The 20367-nt window shown below is 39.6% G+C and overlaps 1 protein-coding gene across 1 annotated transcript in view; it reads left to right on the top strand.

Annotated features, from left to right (window-relative positions):
• The window catches only part of CWF19L2 (CWF19 like cell cycle control factor 2), a 249787-nt gene that overhangs the window by 59520 nt on the left and 169900 nt on the right, over positions 1-20367 (top strand). The window contains exons 7-8 of the mRNA XM_089687297.1: positions 1869-1984; positions 3583-4172. Coding sequence (XP_089543423.1) covers positions 1869-1984; positions 3583-4172 — 706 coding nt within the window. The remainder of the gene's footprint in view (positions 1-1868; positions 1985-3582; positions 4173-20367) is intronic.

Here is a 20367-nt window from a genome sequence, read left to right as displayed (position 1 = left end):
CCACTGCCTAACTTAAAACAAAATGTCTTTTATACTCTGAGAGTATAAACAGTATGAAACTGAAGAGCTTCATAATTAAAATGGTCTGTTAACTGAATCCCTATAATTTAAGCTTTAATGGTGCATCTCTAAGGAAAAGCTTTTTGTTTTAGTTTTGAATAGACTAAGGAAGGGTTAGACATTCTGTGAAGTTTTTATCGCTTCCTGCATCCCGACTGGGGGGAGTAACCCCTCTATTTGTAATGATGGCCATTATCACCCAGAAAGATAGCAAAGGGGCGTGCATAATTTTTGACTTGTCCCCAGAACAGAAGTGTAGGTGAAATCGTCCATTAGAGAATCCAATTTCAATTCAGTGGCTTTAATCTCTGTGAGGTGCTGGCTTCCAAAGGGTCTATCCAGCCTGACAATACGAACTATAAAAAAATAACCACGGAAGCGCACACTGACAGACTGCCCAGTCAAATTATATGACAAGTCGGCTTCACCATGCCTCCTCCCAAGCCACTCCCTGCTAACGCGTTTCACCTGCTCATTGTCTTAATCATAGAAGTCCTTTATGATTAAGTTTGTGAGCTGGAAAAACACAAGCTGTAGCTGATCTGTCCTGTCGGTTCTTTTTTGATAGTTGTGCTTATGCTTTGTTACCATGTCTTCTGTGCCTCTGGTTGAGAGTGAATGCCATTATCCGGGAGCTGATCCAGAGCAGTGATGTGCAGTTGTTGCTAGAATGTATGCATGCAGACAGGAATTGATTGCAAAGGGGCTGGAGGAGATAAGCAGTGCAGAGATTCAGAGAGGATGAAAAAGTTCAAACAGGATTTTATAGGAAAAAAAACAAGGTATTTGTTTGAGTTATAGTACTTTAGCAAGCTAAATGTCATCCAGGTAGGGTTTATGTTTTTTTAAGACAAGTGAAAACAACTTCATATCTCAGGTTTTTTAAAAATCCTTTTATGTATTAAATTAGGAGATGCTTTGTGAATGGGCCAATCCCCCTTGGTATGTCACAACTGCACCAATCATGGTGAAGGCATACCTAATTTTTTTGGGTTTCCTACTGATTCTGGGTCAGTGCAGTTGATCTATTCAAAGCACTTTTACTGTTAGAAGTATGTCAATCTTGCAGCAGATAGCAAGTGTTTGCTTGCCTAGTCAGATTTTGCATTGAGTGACTTGAGGTCCCTGAATCCCAGGGTGATCTGCTACGCAGATTTCTGCCACGTAAAAACTACATTTAAAAATTGCACCCTGCAAAGAAAAGAAACAATATTTATCTGTCATGCTGCTCGTCACTCTTAAAAAGATAAGCTTGCTAAAAAAAAACCTTCAACAGCCAACTCACTTTGACTGCGTTGGATGCCATTACATCACTTGTGTGCTGTTCATTCATATAGGGGCTGCTGGAAGCAATCAGAGGACAGAGAGGGGGAACAGCACCGGATGCTCCCAAAACTGTTAGGTTTGCTGGAGATGCTTCAGCTAGCTTAGCTCTTTAAAAAGGATTTTTAAGAAGTGGAGGGACCAGTGCATTTTAATTCTTTCTTTGCACAATGCATTTTTTTTTTTTTTTGTTTTAGTTTTTTAATTTACCCAAAAAGTTTATTTTAGCAACAAAGCAGAAGCCTATCTGTATACCCTGCCACCTCCTGCATTTCTCCTGTGATGGATGTTCTCCCTGGCCAGTAGTGAAACCCAGCAGGTAACGGGATAAAGCAATTTGCATAGCAGAGCACCCTGGAATTTGGGGGAACTTGGATGATTTATTTACAATTTGTCTAGGTGCACAGGCATCTCCATTATACAAATGATGATTATGCTTTTTCACAATTTTTCTTTTTTAACATGGCATTCAATTTGCTCTTCAGTTCAGCATGTTGAAGATGGTGGCCTGAGCTGGTTAAAAAAGGCCCTGCAAAGGATGAAGGAGCAGGCAGAAAGGGAAAAGCGGAGCCTGGAAGATGTTGTTGCTGAAAGATATGGGGTGAGAATGCTTCAGTGAAATATTCACATTTTCTTGACTCCGTTATAGTATACTGATTGTAGTACTTTATATTACATGTGCTGAACCAAGTTGTAGTCATCAAAAAGAAATATTTTTAGCTCGTCATTTCCTTGCCAGGTAGTCTACAACCATCCTATGTTTGCCTGGAGGAATTATTTGGAGAGAGCAGCTCTACCTTCCTGCAGTTTTTTTATGCATTCTTTATGTAACTCAGTTTTCACGGTTTTCAACAGTAAAACATCAGTAAGAAACAAAAAAAAAACATCCAGGTGGCACACCAAGAGAATAAAGTACATAAAACATTGTTGATACTGCGACAAAGCATATGATTGACTCGCAGGTAAATATAGAGACACTGGGCATCACATAGATATATGCGTCCAAAGATATGAACGAAAAAAAAATCCAAATTGTCCTACCAAATTGCCATCTACAATCTACAATGACCTATTATCAAATGATAGACCCCGTAGTACCCTGTGGAATTATGTAAAAAGGCAGCAAATAATACAGTAGCACAAAAACGGGTGGAACCTGAAAATGTTCTACAGATAGAAAGATTACAAGCATGAAAGAAAAAGTTACCCAGTATGCACAGCCAAAGCGGACCTAGTGTACCTACTGTACCAAGCTTGTTATGGCTCGTGACAGATTTGTGCTCAGAAATGTATTAAAATACTATATTTTCTTTGCTGCTTTCTGCCCTCACACTCCAGTGCTCCATTATGACATAGCTACACCCCCTTATCATGTGTCCTCATACAGACTGATATTGCAGAATAGAAGAGGCAGTGTTCGGCTAGTTCTATAAATGAGTGCAGATTTTGGAATACACTGTGTTCTGACTGTGGTGCCTGATAGACTACACAGTCGTATTTCTACATCACAAATGCTGTAACTGGAAAGTGGAGGCAAGACTGACATGAGAAATGAGGTTGTAGGTATAATATCCAATTAATTGCATATCTAGTTTTGTGACCTCAGTTGGTCTTAAAGTTTAGTTGAAAGTCAAGATTTGCATATAGTAGGAGCATGCATTTTAATGTGTATGTCAGCCCTAAAATGAACTTCTTAGTTGCTCCCTTTTTGGTCTGGTAAATATCTCAGTGGAATCACATTCGATAAGTGAAAAAAAACTGTCCAATGTCCTCTGCACACTTTCTTTGTTTTCTCAAAGAGAATGTTCAAAGAGAATGTTCAACCCTCCTAGTTCTTATTATGGACTGCAGCATAATTAGCCTTTATTTGGTAGAGATCTGAAAGAGGTTGACTAGCAATAAAAAGGGCTATCCAGAAAATGCTGTTTGTTGTCAGCCCACAACATGGGCAAGAGAAAATGTGTATGTATTGCAGAGAAGTGCTGTGTATGTTTTTTTTTTACTTGCTTTGACATACATTTAAGTGCTTTCAGGAGCTCGTTTGTAAAGTAACTTTTTGAAGTTCATTTTATGTTTTCCTGTTTTTGTCAGAAACTTTACAGCTGCCACACCCATTGAGTGTGATTCTTTTCCCAAGTATGTAATGTTACAGGTACCATTTTTAAATTATGAAGTGTTTATTATTTTGTTTATGAACAGTCTATGGAAATCTTCCAAAGTAAAATGGAAGCTGCAGAGAAAATTTCATCACACGATCCTAAAGATGACCGACGGGAAAGGTGGAAAAAACCGAGCCATCACGACCATAACTCTCAAAGGTCGTCAAGACCAGATCGTTTTGCAGACTATGAGAGACATCGAGATAAATATGAGGGATCCCGTGACAGATATTCCCATAGAGATGACCGAGCGCACCATTCGGACAAAGCAAATAAGGAAGAGAGAGACTCAAAGAGCAACAGAGAAGTAGCTGAACGTAGAGAATATCTTACCAAACGTGTGGAGGAGGCTGCTGTCCCAAGCAGTAGCTCTTCCAAACTCAAAAATATGTTCCTGAAACCATCTGAAGATATGCCATTTGCTACTGGATTTAAACTGCTGAAAAATAAGCCTGGGTTCTCAAAACCTGAAACTGATGAGGCTCAGCCATCGTGGAAGAGAAGGGTAGAAAGTCACAGGGAGGAAATAAAGCAACCCAAGGTAGCAGACAATGAAATCAATCAAACAACTGAACCAAGAGAATCTACTGACAAGGAAAAGAGCCCGCCAGACACACCACCATCTCCAAGGTAAACCATTTATGATTCAGTAATGCACTAACTTTTCTCCATGGGGAATTCCAGTAGGAAGGATCACCCTTGGAAGTGAAATGGAGGAACCAGTTACCTCTACTATTAGGTGTTCAGCACACTGAGGTTCTATTATTCTGAAGTGGTGAAGCAGAAACAGGGCCAATATATCTGTATGGTGATAACACAATTGCTGTTGTCATCGCCAAGGTTAGAGCTGTAATTTAAGCTTCTGATTTCAATAGAGACATGTTCCTGTTGGAAAGGTGACCTCTGTCATTTGAAGTATGAATAGACACATAAACAGATATTTTTGCTTTTCCAGGATCATTTGACCTAAAAGTTAAATTTTAGTTTAAGTGGAGCCTGGTGAACTGAGACACCGAGACATTCTTACCACAATTTCCAAAACTGTTTCAGTTCACCCGGAACTTTTCAGTATTTCCTACCTCCTATTGTATTCTCTATAGTATAAAATAAAAATCCAGCATAATTATTGAGAACCCCTCATAATGGTCTTAGCAGGAGTGCACACCTTGGAGCTTGAGCACAGAGATCTCACCAGTAGAGACCCAGAAACTTAAAGCAGTATTAAAGTACATTTTTGTAAAAACGCTAACAGGCAGGGTTTTTATAACAGAAGAGACCCTAATGGTATCTTTTGTCATAAATGCCTCTCCTGGCCTGATAGCAGTAATGTAATCTGAGCCTTGCATGCACAGCTCAGGCCACATTTACGGCACCCTCTCTGTGTTTTGGTGAAGTGATTCCCGTGTGGCCTGGCCATTCAATTAGCAACACCAGGCAAAGATGGAAGCCCCCAGGACCTGTTGAAGAAGAGACAACGTAGTGCTGGAGGGCTCTGTTTGATAGGTAAGTCTGTCATAATGTGGTAATATGCGTTGCATACTAGCACACTGCGGCATAAACCTCATAGGGGCCCATAAAAGAAACAATATGGCCACGATTAATTCCGCTTTAACAAACTCTGGAACAGTGTTAGCAAACTTTAGCTAAATCTATGTTGCAAGATTGAGAAAAATTGCTGAAATGCTTATCTATATTATATATTATTATTTAACAATCTTGTTTTCAGACAGCAGTTAGACCTAATGTTCATGTTTATTTTAACATCTTTTTGAAAAAATAACTATTGTGTATAGAGCTTGGTAGCTTAAGCTGCAAATTACACTCAAGTGAATGAGCATGGGGCCTAAAAGGAAGCAACTGCTGCTGTGAGAATTTATAAAATAATTTAAAAGCTCAAAAATGCCAGTTTAAAACCTTATCAATTATTGTAAAGTTAAAATAATGACCTGCAACCATGGTACTTTCCCTTTAAAGAGTAACTCCACTTGTTAAGAAAAAAAAACAATCCCCTTTTGGTAATTAATGTACATTGATTTTAACAAACTTGGTTGCAGATTCCTACCTGCTTCTGCTCTGAAGAAAAAAGTTTGTTGTCTGCAGAGTGAATCTCAATGGGAGTGAGTTTTTCATTACTAAGCAGCTGAAACACTTACAGTGTTCTGATAAGGATAATTGCAGGGTCTGCAACGATGACTTTTTTTTTCTGCAGAGGATGCCTAAAATTTGACTTGTATCTTAGTGTAGAGTGCAGGGAACATCAGTGAGCCATTCATACAAGCAGGAAATAATATTTCTGGTGAAGTTCTCTAAGTCAACTATGTACAGAACACCTCCAGGTTGCTATATTGCATTGTACAGAAAATTACAATGCTGCAGATTGAAAGGTAAAGGTAATTTTTAACCAGTTGCCGCCCGGCCTATGGCCAAATGGCAGACGGGCGAACATTTCATCCCTCCGGGAGGACGCCATATGAAATCCTTTCCGGAACACGCATTGCCCCTGCCCGCAGGGCCATGCTGCGGCGAGATCTGTCACTGGCCGTGTACCTCTGACATGGCCAATGACACATCTGTGTTCCGACCCCGTTGCCAATACCATGTGACCTGCTGTGACCAATCACAGCAGGTCACATGACCGTTGTATACAATGGATGGCTTCCTTTCATGACATCCATTGCATACAAGTGTGTCTAGCTGTGAATGGTCCAATCACAGGCTGGTCCAATCACAGCCCATCTGTGTCATGTGATTAGCCGTGGCTAATCACAGCAAAAAAACCTGAATGAATCGATTTAATTCAGTTAAATTCTTTCTTATCACAAAGGAATTCTTTGCTATAATCAATTAAATTGTTTAAAAAAAAACACAAATACTTTTCACTTCCCCCAAAGTAGTACAATGTTACTATTATACTGCTTTGGTCATAGTGCAATATGAAAAAAAAAATCTTAAAAAAAAGAGAAAAAATCATAAAAATGTTTTAAATATTTAAAAAAAATTAGCTTTTTTTTTCTCATACTGTCACCAGTCAGTGTCCCTGATCACCGCCACACCAGCTATATATGACACTGTACTGCACTGGTAACAGTATGTTTTTAATTCATTATTGAAAAATTATGACAAAAAAAATTACAACTTCAAAAAATTCGCCATGCCTCTTATGAAATATGTTGGACTGTCTACTTTGCAAAAAGCGGTCATTTGGGGGAAATCTGTACTGTTCTGACATTTTTGGGCCTCAAGAAATTAGTTTGGCTGTCAGTACTTCAGGATTGATCAATTTTCAGATATATCCCATAGTTTGTGAACTCTATAACTTTCCTACAGACTAAATAATAAATGCTGATTTGAGTTTTTTTCACCAAAGACATGTAGCAGAATACATCTTGGCCTAAATTTATGAAGAACAATTATTTATTTGCAAACTTTTATAACAAAAACAAAGAAAAATCTAAAAATTTTCAATCTTTTTTTGTTAATTTAGCAAAACCCCAGTGTTGATTAAATACCATCAAAAGAAAGCTCTAGTTGTGTGTACAAAATGATAACCTTTTAGTTTGGGTACAGTGTTGCATAACCACGCAATTGTCATTTAAAGTGTGAGAGCGCTGAAACCTGAAAAATGACCTGGCGGGAAGGGGGTAAAAGTGCCCAGCATTGAAGTGGTTAATAACATTTAATTAAAATATGGCTTGTGTAACAATTGTATATGCTGTAATATATATTTTTCATTTGCTATTTCTTTCTCATGAAAGTGGAGTTACTCTTTAAAATAACACTGAAAACTATGCAGCAAGAGAGAGGCTATATATATATTCCACTTTAAGATGTCTGATTATCTTTTATTAGCAATTGTGTCTGAGTTTTTGAAACTGAGAAAAACGATTATTTGAGAAATATATACTCAGATTGAAGGATATTTCAGTATGTTGGTGCTTATAAGTCCTTACATGTGGTGGCTGTATCAGTTTACATTTTTCAAGAAAAGAACATTTTTAGGAAGTACAGAAAATTCCTGTTGATATTGCCAGAAATGTGGTGTTCTTGTCACGTCTTGTGAGTTGAATTGAAATCGCAGATAGCTTGGAAGGATGATCAGACTATCTTCTGTAAAAAGCAAATTCCCGTTTCCTATATAATGGAAATGAACATAGGAGGAAGTGTTTGTAGTCTATATCAGGAGAGCATCCCGGTGTATCAACCATGGCTCCCGCCATAGATACAGTATAGCCACCCTCGGCCAGGAAGTGTGTTCCTGCCAGGATTACCAGATGAATACAAGCCTAGATGCAAACTGAATCACCTTTGGAATGCACACCGCATGCGCACCCTGAACCCAGAAGACACTGCCAAAGTACAGGTACGTGATGGTGCCTATATGAGCCACCTGCCCACAGGTAAATGTGGGCGGGCAGTTGGCAAGCAGTTAACATTGCACTGACACCCACTGCAGATCACAAGGACAGTGCATTTCCATGTTGTGTGTACTGTGGGAGACCAGGTATAGTGATTGCAGGGTCCTGGGTTTAGTAATCCACACCTTTCTGCCAGGCTGCATTGCGACTTCCAGTTCCCCCATCTGCTCATTGGATAGTAAATCAGTTGTGTGATGTTGAGTAATTTTACAATGAGTAGGCAGGTGACCAAGAAAATTGCAAAGATGAAACTGTAAATGTCAAGGTCACTGGCCTGGTTATGTAGTGTTGGAGAGGTCTGTGAATCATAAGACTAGCGTAGGTCAATTATAGAAAAAAAAATGGGTACATATAGAAGATCACAATACAGTATATATTTCAACGGCATACTTAACTGTTTGCTCAGAGCTCATCTTTAAAAAGGGCCAAAGGGTAAGAAGAGGCTGTCTAATCTCGCTGGCAAAGATATTCATCACCAGGATGGAGATGAGAAGGCCCTGCATTTCATGGTATCTCTTCGGCTGTAATATCAGAGTTTGGTCTAACAGAGTTGCTAGAGCACATACAGAGAAGAAAAGATAAAAACCTAATAGATCTGCTCTGCTGAACCACGGGAAACTAGAAAAAGGAGAAGCCACGCAGTTTGATAGGAGGAAGAAAAAATATATTCTCTCTGTTGGTTTCTTAGATTTGGGCTTGCACAACCACTGAAAACGGCGGGGGGTTATCAATTAGGAAAGCTTTCAGCTGTACTCCTCTTTTTATACTGTTTTCCTAACCTATTCAGAACATGGAAGGTCTTAAAAGAGAATTTCCTGACCTCTATCCTGCACTAGAAAGTGGGGATTCTAGGAATAGCTTTTACATCTAAATTACACCAAACGTCTGTACTAAAAGTGTTAGGTAAAAATAAGAAGGCATACATAGCACAATGGACACATTGGAACAAATGAGCCTTATACATTCAAAGCTAAAGACTCAGCTGCTAACGTCTTGTATATTTTTCATTCACTGTACTAGCAGGAAAATAGAACTTAAAACAAAGAGTGCTAATTAAATTTCTTTGCTTTTTCCTATTTTCAGACATTTTTCCCTTTCTCTTTTTGTCCTTTTATAGAAGTTTTTTTTTTTTTTTTTTAATGGAAGTTCTTTTTTTTTATTAGCTATGTGATTGAGGAGGACTGGCTATACAAAGGAGCTTTTTTTCTGAAGTATAAGAAAATATAAAAAATAGTGTTGTAAATATACTTGTTGTTTTTTTATAAAACCTTTATTTTACTAATACTCTATTTATGCAAGGTGTGATTATTATAACAGCGGTGTGCTTTATAATAATAATATCTAAATTTCCAAAGCTGTACTCGCTGAAAATATAGACCTTTGCTCTGAAATAACGCAGCGGTCCGACTTGCCAACCGAAGACCTCTCTGATCAATAGTGCTGTTAATAAGAACAGTGTTTGGAGTGGGAGGCTTTTTGCAAGATTTTAGACTGGTGTATAGATCTATTTTTATGCTATTTAGATCAAGGGGAAGATGTTGTACAGCAGTCAGTGTGATATTCATCAACCATTTACAGGTCGTTGATCATTCACTGTAATTAAAAACACATGCATAGATTCACCTGCAGTGAATATTTGGTGAATGTTGCATTCAGTGCCTTAGACACAAGCCTCTATTTTTTTTTTTTTGCGCTTTATTGTTAAACATCTAATACAGGCTGCACCCATGACATAGAATGGACAGAACTTTTGGGGTTTTCTAAAGAGATAAGACCGCTGTTTTCTTTTAGACTCTTTAAGTGAATTGTTGCAGCATTGTTCTGAACAGGAAGAGAGAGGGGGAGGACTCACTGCAATGTCACTGTGTTTTTTTATTCTTGTGCTATTGAGGTTTGTAAACAAGAGGCTTTTTGCAGGAAAAATAAGGATAGCCTGAAATTGAGAATACAAACTACTTCTCTAAGCAACCACTTTAGTTTCAGGTTCCTTAAAGGATAAGTTCACCTTTTTTAAAAAAAAGTAAATGCATATTTTTTTGCATGTAAAAAAATGCGCATTTTTATTATTATTTTTCATAAAAGAACCTGCAGAGCATTGCACCTGCAGGTTACGAGTGCAATCTCAGGCACTTGCAGACTCTCAGAACCTGGTATAGTCAGGCATTTACCTGAGAGCAGGAAGATCAATGGACTATGAGAGCGATTATTAGCGACCTCATAGTTCATTGAGAACTGCAAACCATTCGCCGCAATGTATGACGGTACTTGTATCTAATCCATTCACAGGAAACTGGAAATGAACAATGCAGATGTGTAGGCAGAGCCCCACACGGCTGCTGTTTTTTTGTTTTAATTGTGATAGGGGGTGCGGGGAGATGATCCCTCTGTCACAGGGAAGAGGTATCGGGGGGAGAGGAGACTTATGCTGGAACATGTTATATGTTCCACCCTAAAACAAGTGAAACATGTAACCTGTTCCAAAGGTGAACTTATATTTTCATTTGCAGAAAAAAAAAAAAAATTGGCTGGTAGGTAATGGCAACACCACTGTTGAACAGTGTGGACCACTGGTGCCTATGCATGGCCCTTCGGTGACAACCAGGCCCCCTATATCTAATAAGCTGACCACCACTAGTGTAGACATAGCTTTATGGGAGGCTTTTTTTCTGCAACTCAGCCAAATAAGGATATGCAAAGATGATGTGAAATTAAGACAAAATTGTATTTCGAGTAAGAAAAAATGCCTGCACCATTTATATGAAAAGAAAAGGAAAACAAATTGGCATTCCCATCGCTCCAGATGCTAAATGCCAGAATGGCTTTTCTTGAAGATGAAATAGCCCTAAATGAGTGAGAGAAGGAAAACTTTCTGTTGTCTAGCAGAGATGGGGCCATCTTGGTTAGTCACTTATATTTGGTTTACTGACAAACAAGTGGACAATGCTGGTGGGCATTCCTTTTAGAAAGGCAGGCATCCTTTGGAATTTGAGTGTCATAAATGTACCTTGTATTAGATGCATGTTAACTAAAGATTGTATACAGATGAATAAAATAATCTAAAATTACCTTTGCCAGTACATTTGCCTAATTTAAAGTATTATTAAACCCACAACAGTAAAATCAGTCTGTTTATGCAGTAAAACATGCTTGTTATGCTCACTGTGGAACCTAAGGGTTTTATTCTCCGCATTGTGTAAAAAAGATGCTTGATCCTGTCTTCTCTGATCCTCTCCTTCCACAGTCCCCATGTGCTGATAGAACAGAGCCTTGGGGGCAAGCTGCACATGCTGAGTTTGGTGTGTAGTGCTAGAAAGTTTTTTTTTTTTTCTTGGGAAAGTGCATGTGATCACCACAGGGCCAATCAGCGCTGTCCAGACAGAGGGTCAGGGGTTATGCAACCTCATAGGGCAATCAAGGGAGAATGAAAACTCCTCCTACAAGATTATTCAGTGCTCGGCTGGACACTGATAGAAGTCAGAAAAGATATTTGACAGTTTATATTTAATAAAATACTTGCATTTTCATGTTCTGTGTACTGTGGGGGGGGGGGGGGGGGGGGCAGATATAGTGAATGCAGGGTCCTGGGTGTAGTAACACTTTAAAGTGATTCTAAAGGTTAATATTTTTTTTTTTGGAAAATAACAAACATGTCTATATTTACCTGCTGTGTGCAGAACAGCCTGAATCCCCCTCTTCTCGGGTCTTCCGCAGACTCTCCTGGCCCCTCCCTCCTGTTGGGTGCCCCCAAAAGAAGCAGCTTGCTATGGGGGCACCTGCTGCTCCGTGTGCCCATTCACACATTGTACCATTGAGCTGTGGCTTGCTCCCCTCATTGACTGACTGTCCGTGATTGACAGCATTGGGGGCCAATGGCTCCTGCTTGCTGTCTCAGCCAGTGAGGAGGCAGAGACCCAGAAAGCCGAGGTTGTCATTCACATCACTGGATCGCGATGGGGCTCAGGTAAGTATTGGGGGGGCTGGGGGCACTGCTGCACACAGAAGGTTTCACCTTCATGCATAGAATACATGAAGATAAGAAACCTTCAGCCTTTACAACCACTTTAAGTAAATGTAACTAGTAATTTGCTTTAAGCCACTGTATTATGAATGACCTCAGTCGATCCAATCTAACCATTCCTAAATGTAAACCTTCCAACCAATGCTTAACTGTCCACAGCCAGAAAATAGCTCCATATGATTTATTTATACCACGTTCTATTTGAAAGCGTTGTGAATAAAAACAAAGTGGAGTTAAATGTGATCAGGAATTAGCTTCTGTTCTCAGTCCTGTAAAGCCAGCAAAGCACAGCTTCCCAAATGATAGCAGTGGGGATTTTCCTATGACAGAACAGATGTGTGTGGGAATCCGTGAAAGTTAAGGAAGCCGCATTGTTACAGAGGACGCACCAGTGTGGATTGGTGCAGCTTATGCTAAACTATGACAGAAAATCTATGAAAGTTGAAGGCTGGAGGCTCATTGTGACCTGGTTTTAAACACAGCTAATCCAAAGCCTGGATATATTTATACAGTCATGGCCGAAATTGTTGGCACCCTTGATATTTCTCCAGGAAATCATGTATTTCTCACGAAACGTATTGCATTAACACATGTTTTGCTATACACATGTTTATTCCCTTTGTGTGTATTGGGACAAAACAAAAAAAGGGAGGAAAGAAAGCAAATTCGACATAATGTCACACAAACCTCCAAAAATGGGCTGGACAAAAGTATTGGCACCCTTTCACAACTGCGGATAAATAAGAATGTTACAAGCATGTGATGCTCCTGTAAACTCACCTGGGGCAAGTAACAGGTGTGGGCAATATAGAAATCACACCTGAAAGCAGATAAAAAGGAGAGACGTTCACTTAACCTTTGCATTGTGTGTCTGTCTGTGCCACACTAAGCATGGACAACAGAAAGAGGAGACGAGAACTGTCTGAGGACCTGAGAACCAAAATTGTGGCAAAATATCAACAATCTCAAGGTTACAAGTCCATCTCCAGAGAACTAGATTTGCCTTTGTCCACAGTGCGCAACATTATCAAGAAGTTTGCAACCCATGGCACTGTAGCTAATCTCCCTGGTCGTGGACGGATGAGGAAAATTGATGAAAGATTGCAACGCAGAATAGTCCGGATGGTGGATAAGCAGCCCCAAACATGTTCCAAAGACATTCAAGCTGTCCTGCAGGCTCAGGGAGCATCAGTGTCAGCGCGAACTATCCGTCGACATTTAAATGAAATGAAACGCTATGGCAGGAGACCCAGGAGGACCCCACTGCTGACACAGAGACATAAAAAAGCAAGACTACAGTTTGCCAAAATGTACTTGAGTAAGCCAAAAGCCTTCTGGGAAAACGTCTTGTGGACAGATGAGACCAAGATAGAGCTTTTCGGTAAAGCACATCATTCTACTGTTTACCGAAAACGGAATGAGGCCTACAAAGAACAAAACACAGTACCTACGGTAAAATATGGTGGAGGTTCAATGATGTTTTGGGGTTGTTTTGCTGCCTCTGGCACTGGGTGCCTTGACTGTGTGCAAGGCATCATGAAATCTGAGGATTACCAAAGGATTTTGGGTCGCACTGTAGGGCCCAGTGTCAGAAAGCTGGGTTTGCGTCCAAGATCCTGGGTCTTCCAGCAGGACAATGACCCCAAACATACGTCAAAAAGCACTCAGAAATGGATGGCAAAGAAGCGCTGGAGAGTTCTGAAGTGGCCAGCAATGAGCCCAGATCTAAATCCCATTGAACACCTGTGGAGAGATCTTAAAATTGCTGTTGGGAAAAGGTGTCCTTCCAATAAGAGAGACCTGGAGCTGTTTGCAAAGGAAGAGTGGTCCAAAATTCCGGGTGAGAGGTGTCAGAAGCTTATTGATGGTTATAGGAAGCGACTGATTTCAGTTATGTTTTCCAAAGGGTGTGCAACCAAATATTAAGTTAAGGGTGCCAATACTTTTGTCCAGCCCATTTTTGGGGTTTTGTGTGACATTATGTCATATTTGCTTTTCTGCCTCTGTTTTATATTTGTTCCAATACATACAAAGGGAATAAACATGTGTATAGCAAAACATGTGTTAATGCAATACCTTTTTTGTGTGAAATACTTGATTTTCAGGAAAAATATCAAGGGTGCCAACAATTTCGGCCATGACTGTATCTGTATATATGGCACGGGGCTCTTAAATCTCCATCCTCAGTGTACTACAGAGTAGACTGACCTATTAAAAGAGCATTTCTAGTTTATCTATAGATGTACCCAACTTCTTATCGAATTAACTCCAGGCCAGGAAGCACATACTAGCGAGCCACTTGCTTAACTGGTCCAAAAGACATCTTCATTTATTTTTCAAAATCCATTTTTCTCATTATTTTGAGTGTCCAAACTTCTCCCTTGTGCTACCTTATTTTAGGGCCTTTTCTTCTTTGTGCGGTCAGGTTCCACTATGTTCTCCTGGTACAGAGAATGAGAGCAGTGTGGGTGGGTACAACAACGCCTATCATGACCTGCTCCCAGCCATTGATTGGCAGCTTTAAAAACAGAGCCTTGTCCACCACCAGCCGTCCACTTCCATGCCTTCACATGGACTCATGGGAAATGGAAATTCTTATTTTCCCCGTAGGAAACAAGTGCACATCCTGCCAGGTCCTCCCCCTGGTGCCCCAGCTCAATACATTTTACAGAAAATGAGGAACCTAAGAAAAACAGGAATTGATTAACCATTAGCCGCCCGGCCTATAGCCGTTTGGCGGTGGAAAAAATGTATCAGCTTTCCGGGTGCACGCCTTTTGGCGTGCTCCCTCACATGCGCAGTTCGCGCGGTTGCAGAGCCGCGCAGCGGCGCGATCTGTCACCGGCCGTGTACCTCGGTGATTAAATACCACCAAAAGAAAGCTCTAGTTGTGTGAAGAAAATGATAAAATTTTAGTTTGGGTACAATGTTGTATGACCGCGCAATTGTCATTCAAAGTGTGAGAGCGCTGAAACGTGAAAAATGGCCTGGGCAGGAAGGGGTAAAATTGCCCGGTATGGAAATGGTTAAAAAGTAAGGCATTTATTTAAAAAATGTAAAAGGTTTTTTTTTTTTTTTTTTGCCTGTGGGAAGGAAGCTAAGGTCCCAAAATGGGCAGGATCCTAGAGTTCAGCTTTAACATGAAAGAAAAGACTAGGTCTAACTACTCTTGTTTCCTCCTGCCTTCCTCCTACCTATCCTGCCTAACCTGTACAAAAAGATGTGTATTCGTAATCCTCTCCTGTCTTGTCATGCATTCCTCCGGCTCAGGGAGGGCTTGACAACAGCTTGGAAATCCAGAAGTCGTGATATCACCTGTAGGCTCTTCTAGCCCAACTGTTGTTGGCGCTTCCTCTTCCCCTCTGCAGCAGCCACTCACTAATGCAGGGGAGCTGGAGCAACATTTTTAAGAATGGATAGTGATGCCGAAGTTTCTTCCTCCGGAAATGCTTTGTCTCGGGACAGGGAATAGCCATTGGGAGTAATAAAAGCCTAACCTGTGCATGTGCCATGGGAAAACAAAGTCTGCCATTATTTTCTATGGCTATTTCCCATCCAGCTTGCTGTATGTGCTGGCTGGTTGTAGAAATAATATGGCTAGTGGAGGACATGCTCTGTAGTTGGAAGTAAAGAAAATTATACAATGGTGGACAAATTTGTTGGTACCCTTACATGAAAAAAGACCCTCCCAAATTTCTCTAAAATAACTTGAAATTCACCAAAGTAGATAAAACAGTCACATCTGTTAGTAAAAGCAGCACACATTACACATTGTTAGACACACAGTTAACACTTTGATTGCGCCTAGATGTTAACCAGTGTCATTAGTACAGTGACAGTGTATAGCATTTATTTAATCAGCACTGATCACTGTATTAGTGTCACTGGTGATGGAAGTGTCATTTAGTCAGTTCCCACCCAGCGCCAGTTAGTGTCAGATTGCCCGTCACACTATTACAGTCCCACTATAAGTCACTGATCACTGCCATAACGATTATATTAAAAAATATAAATTTCAGTATATATACCATAGTTTGTAGACACTATAACTTTAGCACAAACCAATTAATATACACCTATGGGTTTTTTTTTTTTTAGCAAACACATATAGAAGAATACATTTTGACCTAAATTTGTGAAGAAATTTAATTTTTTAAATTTTATATTGGATATGTTTTTATACGTTTTTATTTTTAAAACTTTTTGGTAATTTTCATTTATATAATAAAAAAAACAGTGGTGATAAAATACCTCCAAAAGAAAGAAGTTTGTATAAAAAAAAAAAATCTAAATTTCATTTGGGTGTAGTATTGCATGACTGTGCAATTACCAGTTTAAGTAGCGCAGTGCCAAATAGCAAAAAATGCCCTGGTCATGAAGGGGGTAAAATCTTCCAGAGCTAAAGTGGTTAATACTATTTTCTTAGCCTAGAGGTTGGAAAGCACTTTGTAGGTTTTAGCATTATGTAAACCATTGTATGAAAGGCTGTTTGTGTTGTGTGGTTTGTTTCCCTGTTTACTGCTATTTTAGCCCTAAAGAGTAACAGTCCGCAATCTGCTTCTGGCGTATTACCATAATATTTCCCTCAGAATTGAGTGATTCTATATTTTTTTCCTGTGCTTGATCTGCAAAAATAGTTGCAACTGACTACAGTTTTTTTTTTTTTTTTTCCTTAAGTGTTTCTTAAAGGTTGGAATGTTAAATGAAAATAGTTTTGAGGCACGTCTGTGATTTTTTTTTTTTTTCTACACAAACAATTGAATGAACGTTTTCCAGGAGTGGTGATTCCATACTTTTTGCCAGGGGTTGTATATTGCTAAATACTCAATCTTTCTTTTAATTTGCTAATCCTCTGCCTTTGACGGGTGCCATCCACGTGTATCTGGGATTAAACCTCCTATTTGCACACCTAATAAACTGCTTTCTTCTGAACAGCTACTGCTGACATTCACAAATGTATTTGTAAAAGTACTATTTAAAGGGTCAACCCCAAACTGAAATTTCTGTGTTTTGTAACTTCTGCAAGGGGATATTGCCTTATAGTTTCTTCCGTCTTTAAAGGTTTGTCCTGATGAGATGAGTTCTCAGGCACACCTACAGCAGCACATGGTTAGTTTGCAAACTTGCCCAAGGGGCAACGCTCTCCCTGTTGAATGTTAAATGTATTTTACATACAGTGCTGTGAAAAAACTATTTGCCCCATTCCTTCATGAAGATCTTCCTTCTGCAGTTCTTAACTGTGTTATAGTGAAAGTACTACCACTCCTTATTTACTCCACACTACAGTGCATATTTGTCACGCTTAGATGATTCAGATCATCAAACAAATTTTATTATTACACGAAGATAACCAGAGTAAATACAAAAGCAGTTTTAAAATGATGCTTTCATTTAATAAGGTAAAAAAGCTGTCCAAACCTGCTTTACCCTATGTGAAAAAGTAATTGCCTGCCCCTTCCCCTCTTGCTAAATCATGAATGAACTGTGATTTAACCACATTTTTTGAAAACCGTTAAATTTCACTTGTCATACCCAGGCCTGATTACTGCCAGACCTGTTGAATCAATAAATCACTTAAATAGAAGCTGTCTGACAAAGTGAAGCACACTAAAAGATTTCAAAAAGCAACACATTATGCCGTGATCTATAGAAATTCAAGAACCGATCAGAAGCAAAGTAATTGACATGTATCAGTCTGGAAAGGGTTACAAGGCCATTTCTAAGGCTTTGACACTCCAGCAAACTATGGTGAGAGCCATTATCCTCAAAGGGAGAAAACTAGGAACAGTGGCCAGCCTACCAAAATTACTCCAAGAGCACAACGACAACTCATGCAAGAGTTCATAAAAGAATCCAGAACAACATCAGTGTTCATGGTTCAACAATATGAAAGAGACTTGACAAAAATGGCATCCATGGAAGAGTTCCAAGCGAAAGTCACTGCTGACCAAAAAGAACACAAAGGCTTGTTTCACATTTGCCAAAAAACATCTTGATTATCCCCAAGACTTATGAGCAAAAATATTCTGTGGACTGATGAGACAGAAGTTGAACTTTTTGGAAGGTGTGCGTTCCTTTTACATCTGGCGTAAAACAAATGCATAATTTCATAAAAAGAACATCATACCAACAGTCAAATATGGTGGTGGTAATGTGATGGTCTGCTTTGCAGCTTCAGGACCTGGATGACTTGCCATAATTGATGGAATCACGAACTCTGCACTCTACCAGAAAATCCTGAAGTGGAATGTCCAGCCATTAGCTTGTGACCTCAAGCTCAAGCGCACTTGGGTTATATAGCAAGAAAATAATCTGAAACACACCAGCAAGTCCACCTCTAAATGGTTCAAAAAAAACAAAATTAAGGTTTTGGAGTGACCTTGTCAAAGTTCAGACTTAAATTTGTTTGAGATGCTGGGGCATGACCTTAAACAGGCAGTTCTTGCTCGAAAACCATCTGAATTAAAACAATTCTGCAAAGAAGAGTGGGCCAAAATTCATCCACAATGATGTGAAAGACTCATTGCCAGTTATTGCAAATGCTGAATTGCAGTTGTTGCCACCAAGGGTGGCGCAACCTGTTATTAGGTTTAGGGGGCAATTACTTTTTCACATAGGGCCGGGCAGGTTTGGACAGCTTTTTTTCCCTTTAATGAAATTGTCATTTAAAAACTGCATTTTGTATTTCGTTGGGTTATCTTTGTGTATTATTAAACTTGGATGATCTGAATCCTTTACATGTGACATATGCAAAACTAAAAATACGGAAGAATTAATTTTTCACAGCACTGTAGTGTGGAGTAAAGAAGGAGTGGTAGTACTCAAACTATAACACAGTTGAGAACTGCAGAAGGAAGATTTTCTTGAAGGAAGGGGTCCCCAAGGTACAAGAAGCCAGAGGCTGATGCATGTGAAACTCGGCCTATAACAGATCTTTCATTTGTGGGTAAATTGACCATTTAACACAACTGGTGAACTGTACTGCAGGACTTTGTGTAATCTCAGTGGGATATCAGTGAGCATTTATTTGACTTTATGTTTACCTTACAGTGTAGCTTTGACCAGGCATCAGATATACAAGTATTTACAAATTCTTAACAAGCAGTAAATTATCTTTAAAACAAGCCCTCACTGACCTCTGTAGGTGCAGGAACCATGGATTTAACACTCAAGTAATTCAAATAATTTTCTCAGCAGTTCCGCTTCCCCCTGCTGCCCATTTTAGAGCTCATGTTCTGTGTTTACATTAGACATTACAAGGCTGGAAATGCTTTTCATTCACTGCTGGGAGGAGAGGGAGCTGATTTACTGCTGGGAGAGGCATGCAAAGCTGCTGAGAAAACAATCTGAAGGACTAAACGCCCTAGACTTTTGTACAGTACTGTACATTAAAGCTGAATCCTGGTATGGGTATTTTTGCATAGTTAAATTGCTCAAGCTTTGACCAATGCAAGTATGTATGTCCAATATCTGGCCAATTCCCTTGGAAGTTGGAAATCACTATAGTAGGCACTGCCACCGATAGCCACTGACTTTTACAGGACTTTTACAGGTCCTGTGTTGAGTGGCTTCCCTATGGCTTAGTGAATGCTATGTGCAATGCAATGCAAAGTGTTCACTGACTGGATGAAATGGAGAATCAGGTTGGTGACGTTATGATCTCCACCTCCTCCAATCAGAGAACGCTTTATTTTCATTGAGAGAATGCAAAGTGTTCTCTGAGTGGCACCCGTGCACATGGCCCTGGAAGTCAGTGGCAAGTACTGTAGTAGTGGTGCCTACTACAGAGATTTCCAGCTTCCATGGAGATTGGCCAGCTATGGCACATGCATAGTTACATTGGTCCAAGATGGACTATGCAAAAATAGCTACACCTGGAATTCAGCTTTAAGCTGTTCATTTTATTCTCTGAACTGATTTCTGTTTGAAACAATGTTTCACCTCTTAGGTAATGCAATAACAAGAGATTAAGGCGCGGTTTACACAACTGAGATGCGATTTTCAGTGTGGTTATGCCAAACCACTTTGGTTGCATTTTGGATGTGGTTTGCATAGTCTATGAGACAAAATCGCACCAAAGTAGCACAGGAACCTTTTGCAAAGGTCGTAGTGATTTGAGCAGGCACCTTTGAAATTAAAGTGATTTCCCTTATGTGATTCTGTGCAACTAAGTCACATCTGAAATCGCACTGTAATTACTTGAGACTCAACTCAAGTAATTAGAAAAATCTGATTATCAAAGTTCCTTCTTTAAAGTTGTTTTCTTTGGATATTTACTAATCATGGCCAAGGCTTATTGTCCTGTTCGTTTTCTTATGCTTTTGTTTTACCTCTAAAAATACTTAGAATAGTTAATTTCAAGCCGGATACAGCTACACAGTAAAGGAGAGAG

This window comes from Staurois parvus, unplaced genomic scaffold (assembly GCF_062004578.1).
Source record: "Staurois parvus isolate SC_StPar_1 unplaced genomic scaffold, SC_StPar_1.0 ptg000422l, whole genome shotgun sequence".
NCBI classification, from domain to species: domain Eukaryota; kingdom Metazoa; phylum Chordata; class Amphibia; order Anura; family Ranidae; genus Staurois; species Staurois parvus.
Note: the sequence above shows the minus strand (reverse complement) of the source record. Positions and strands in the feature narration are given on the sequence as shown.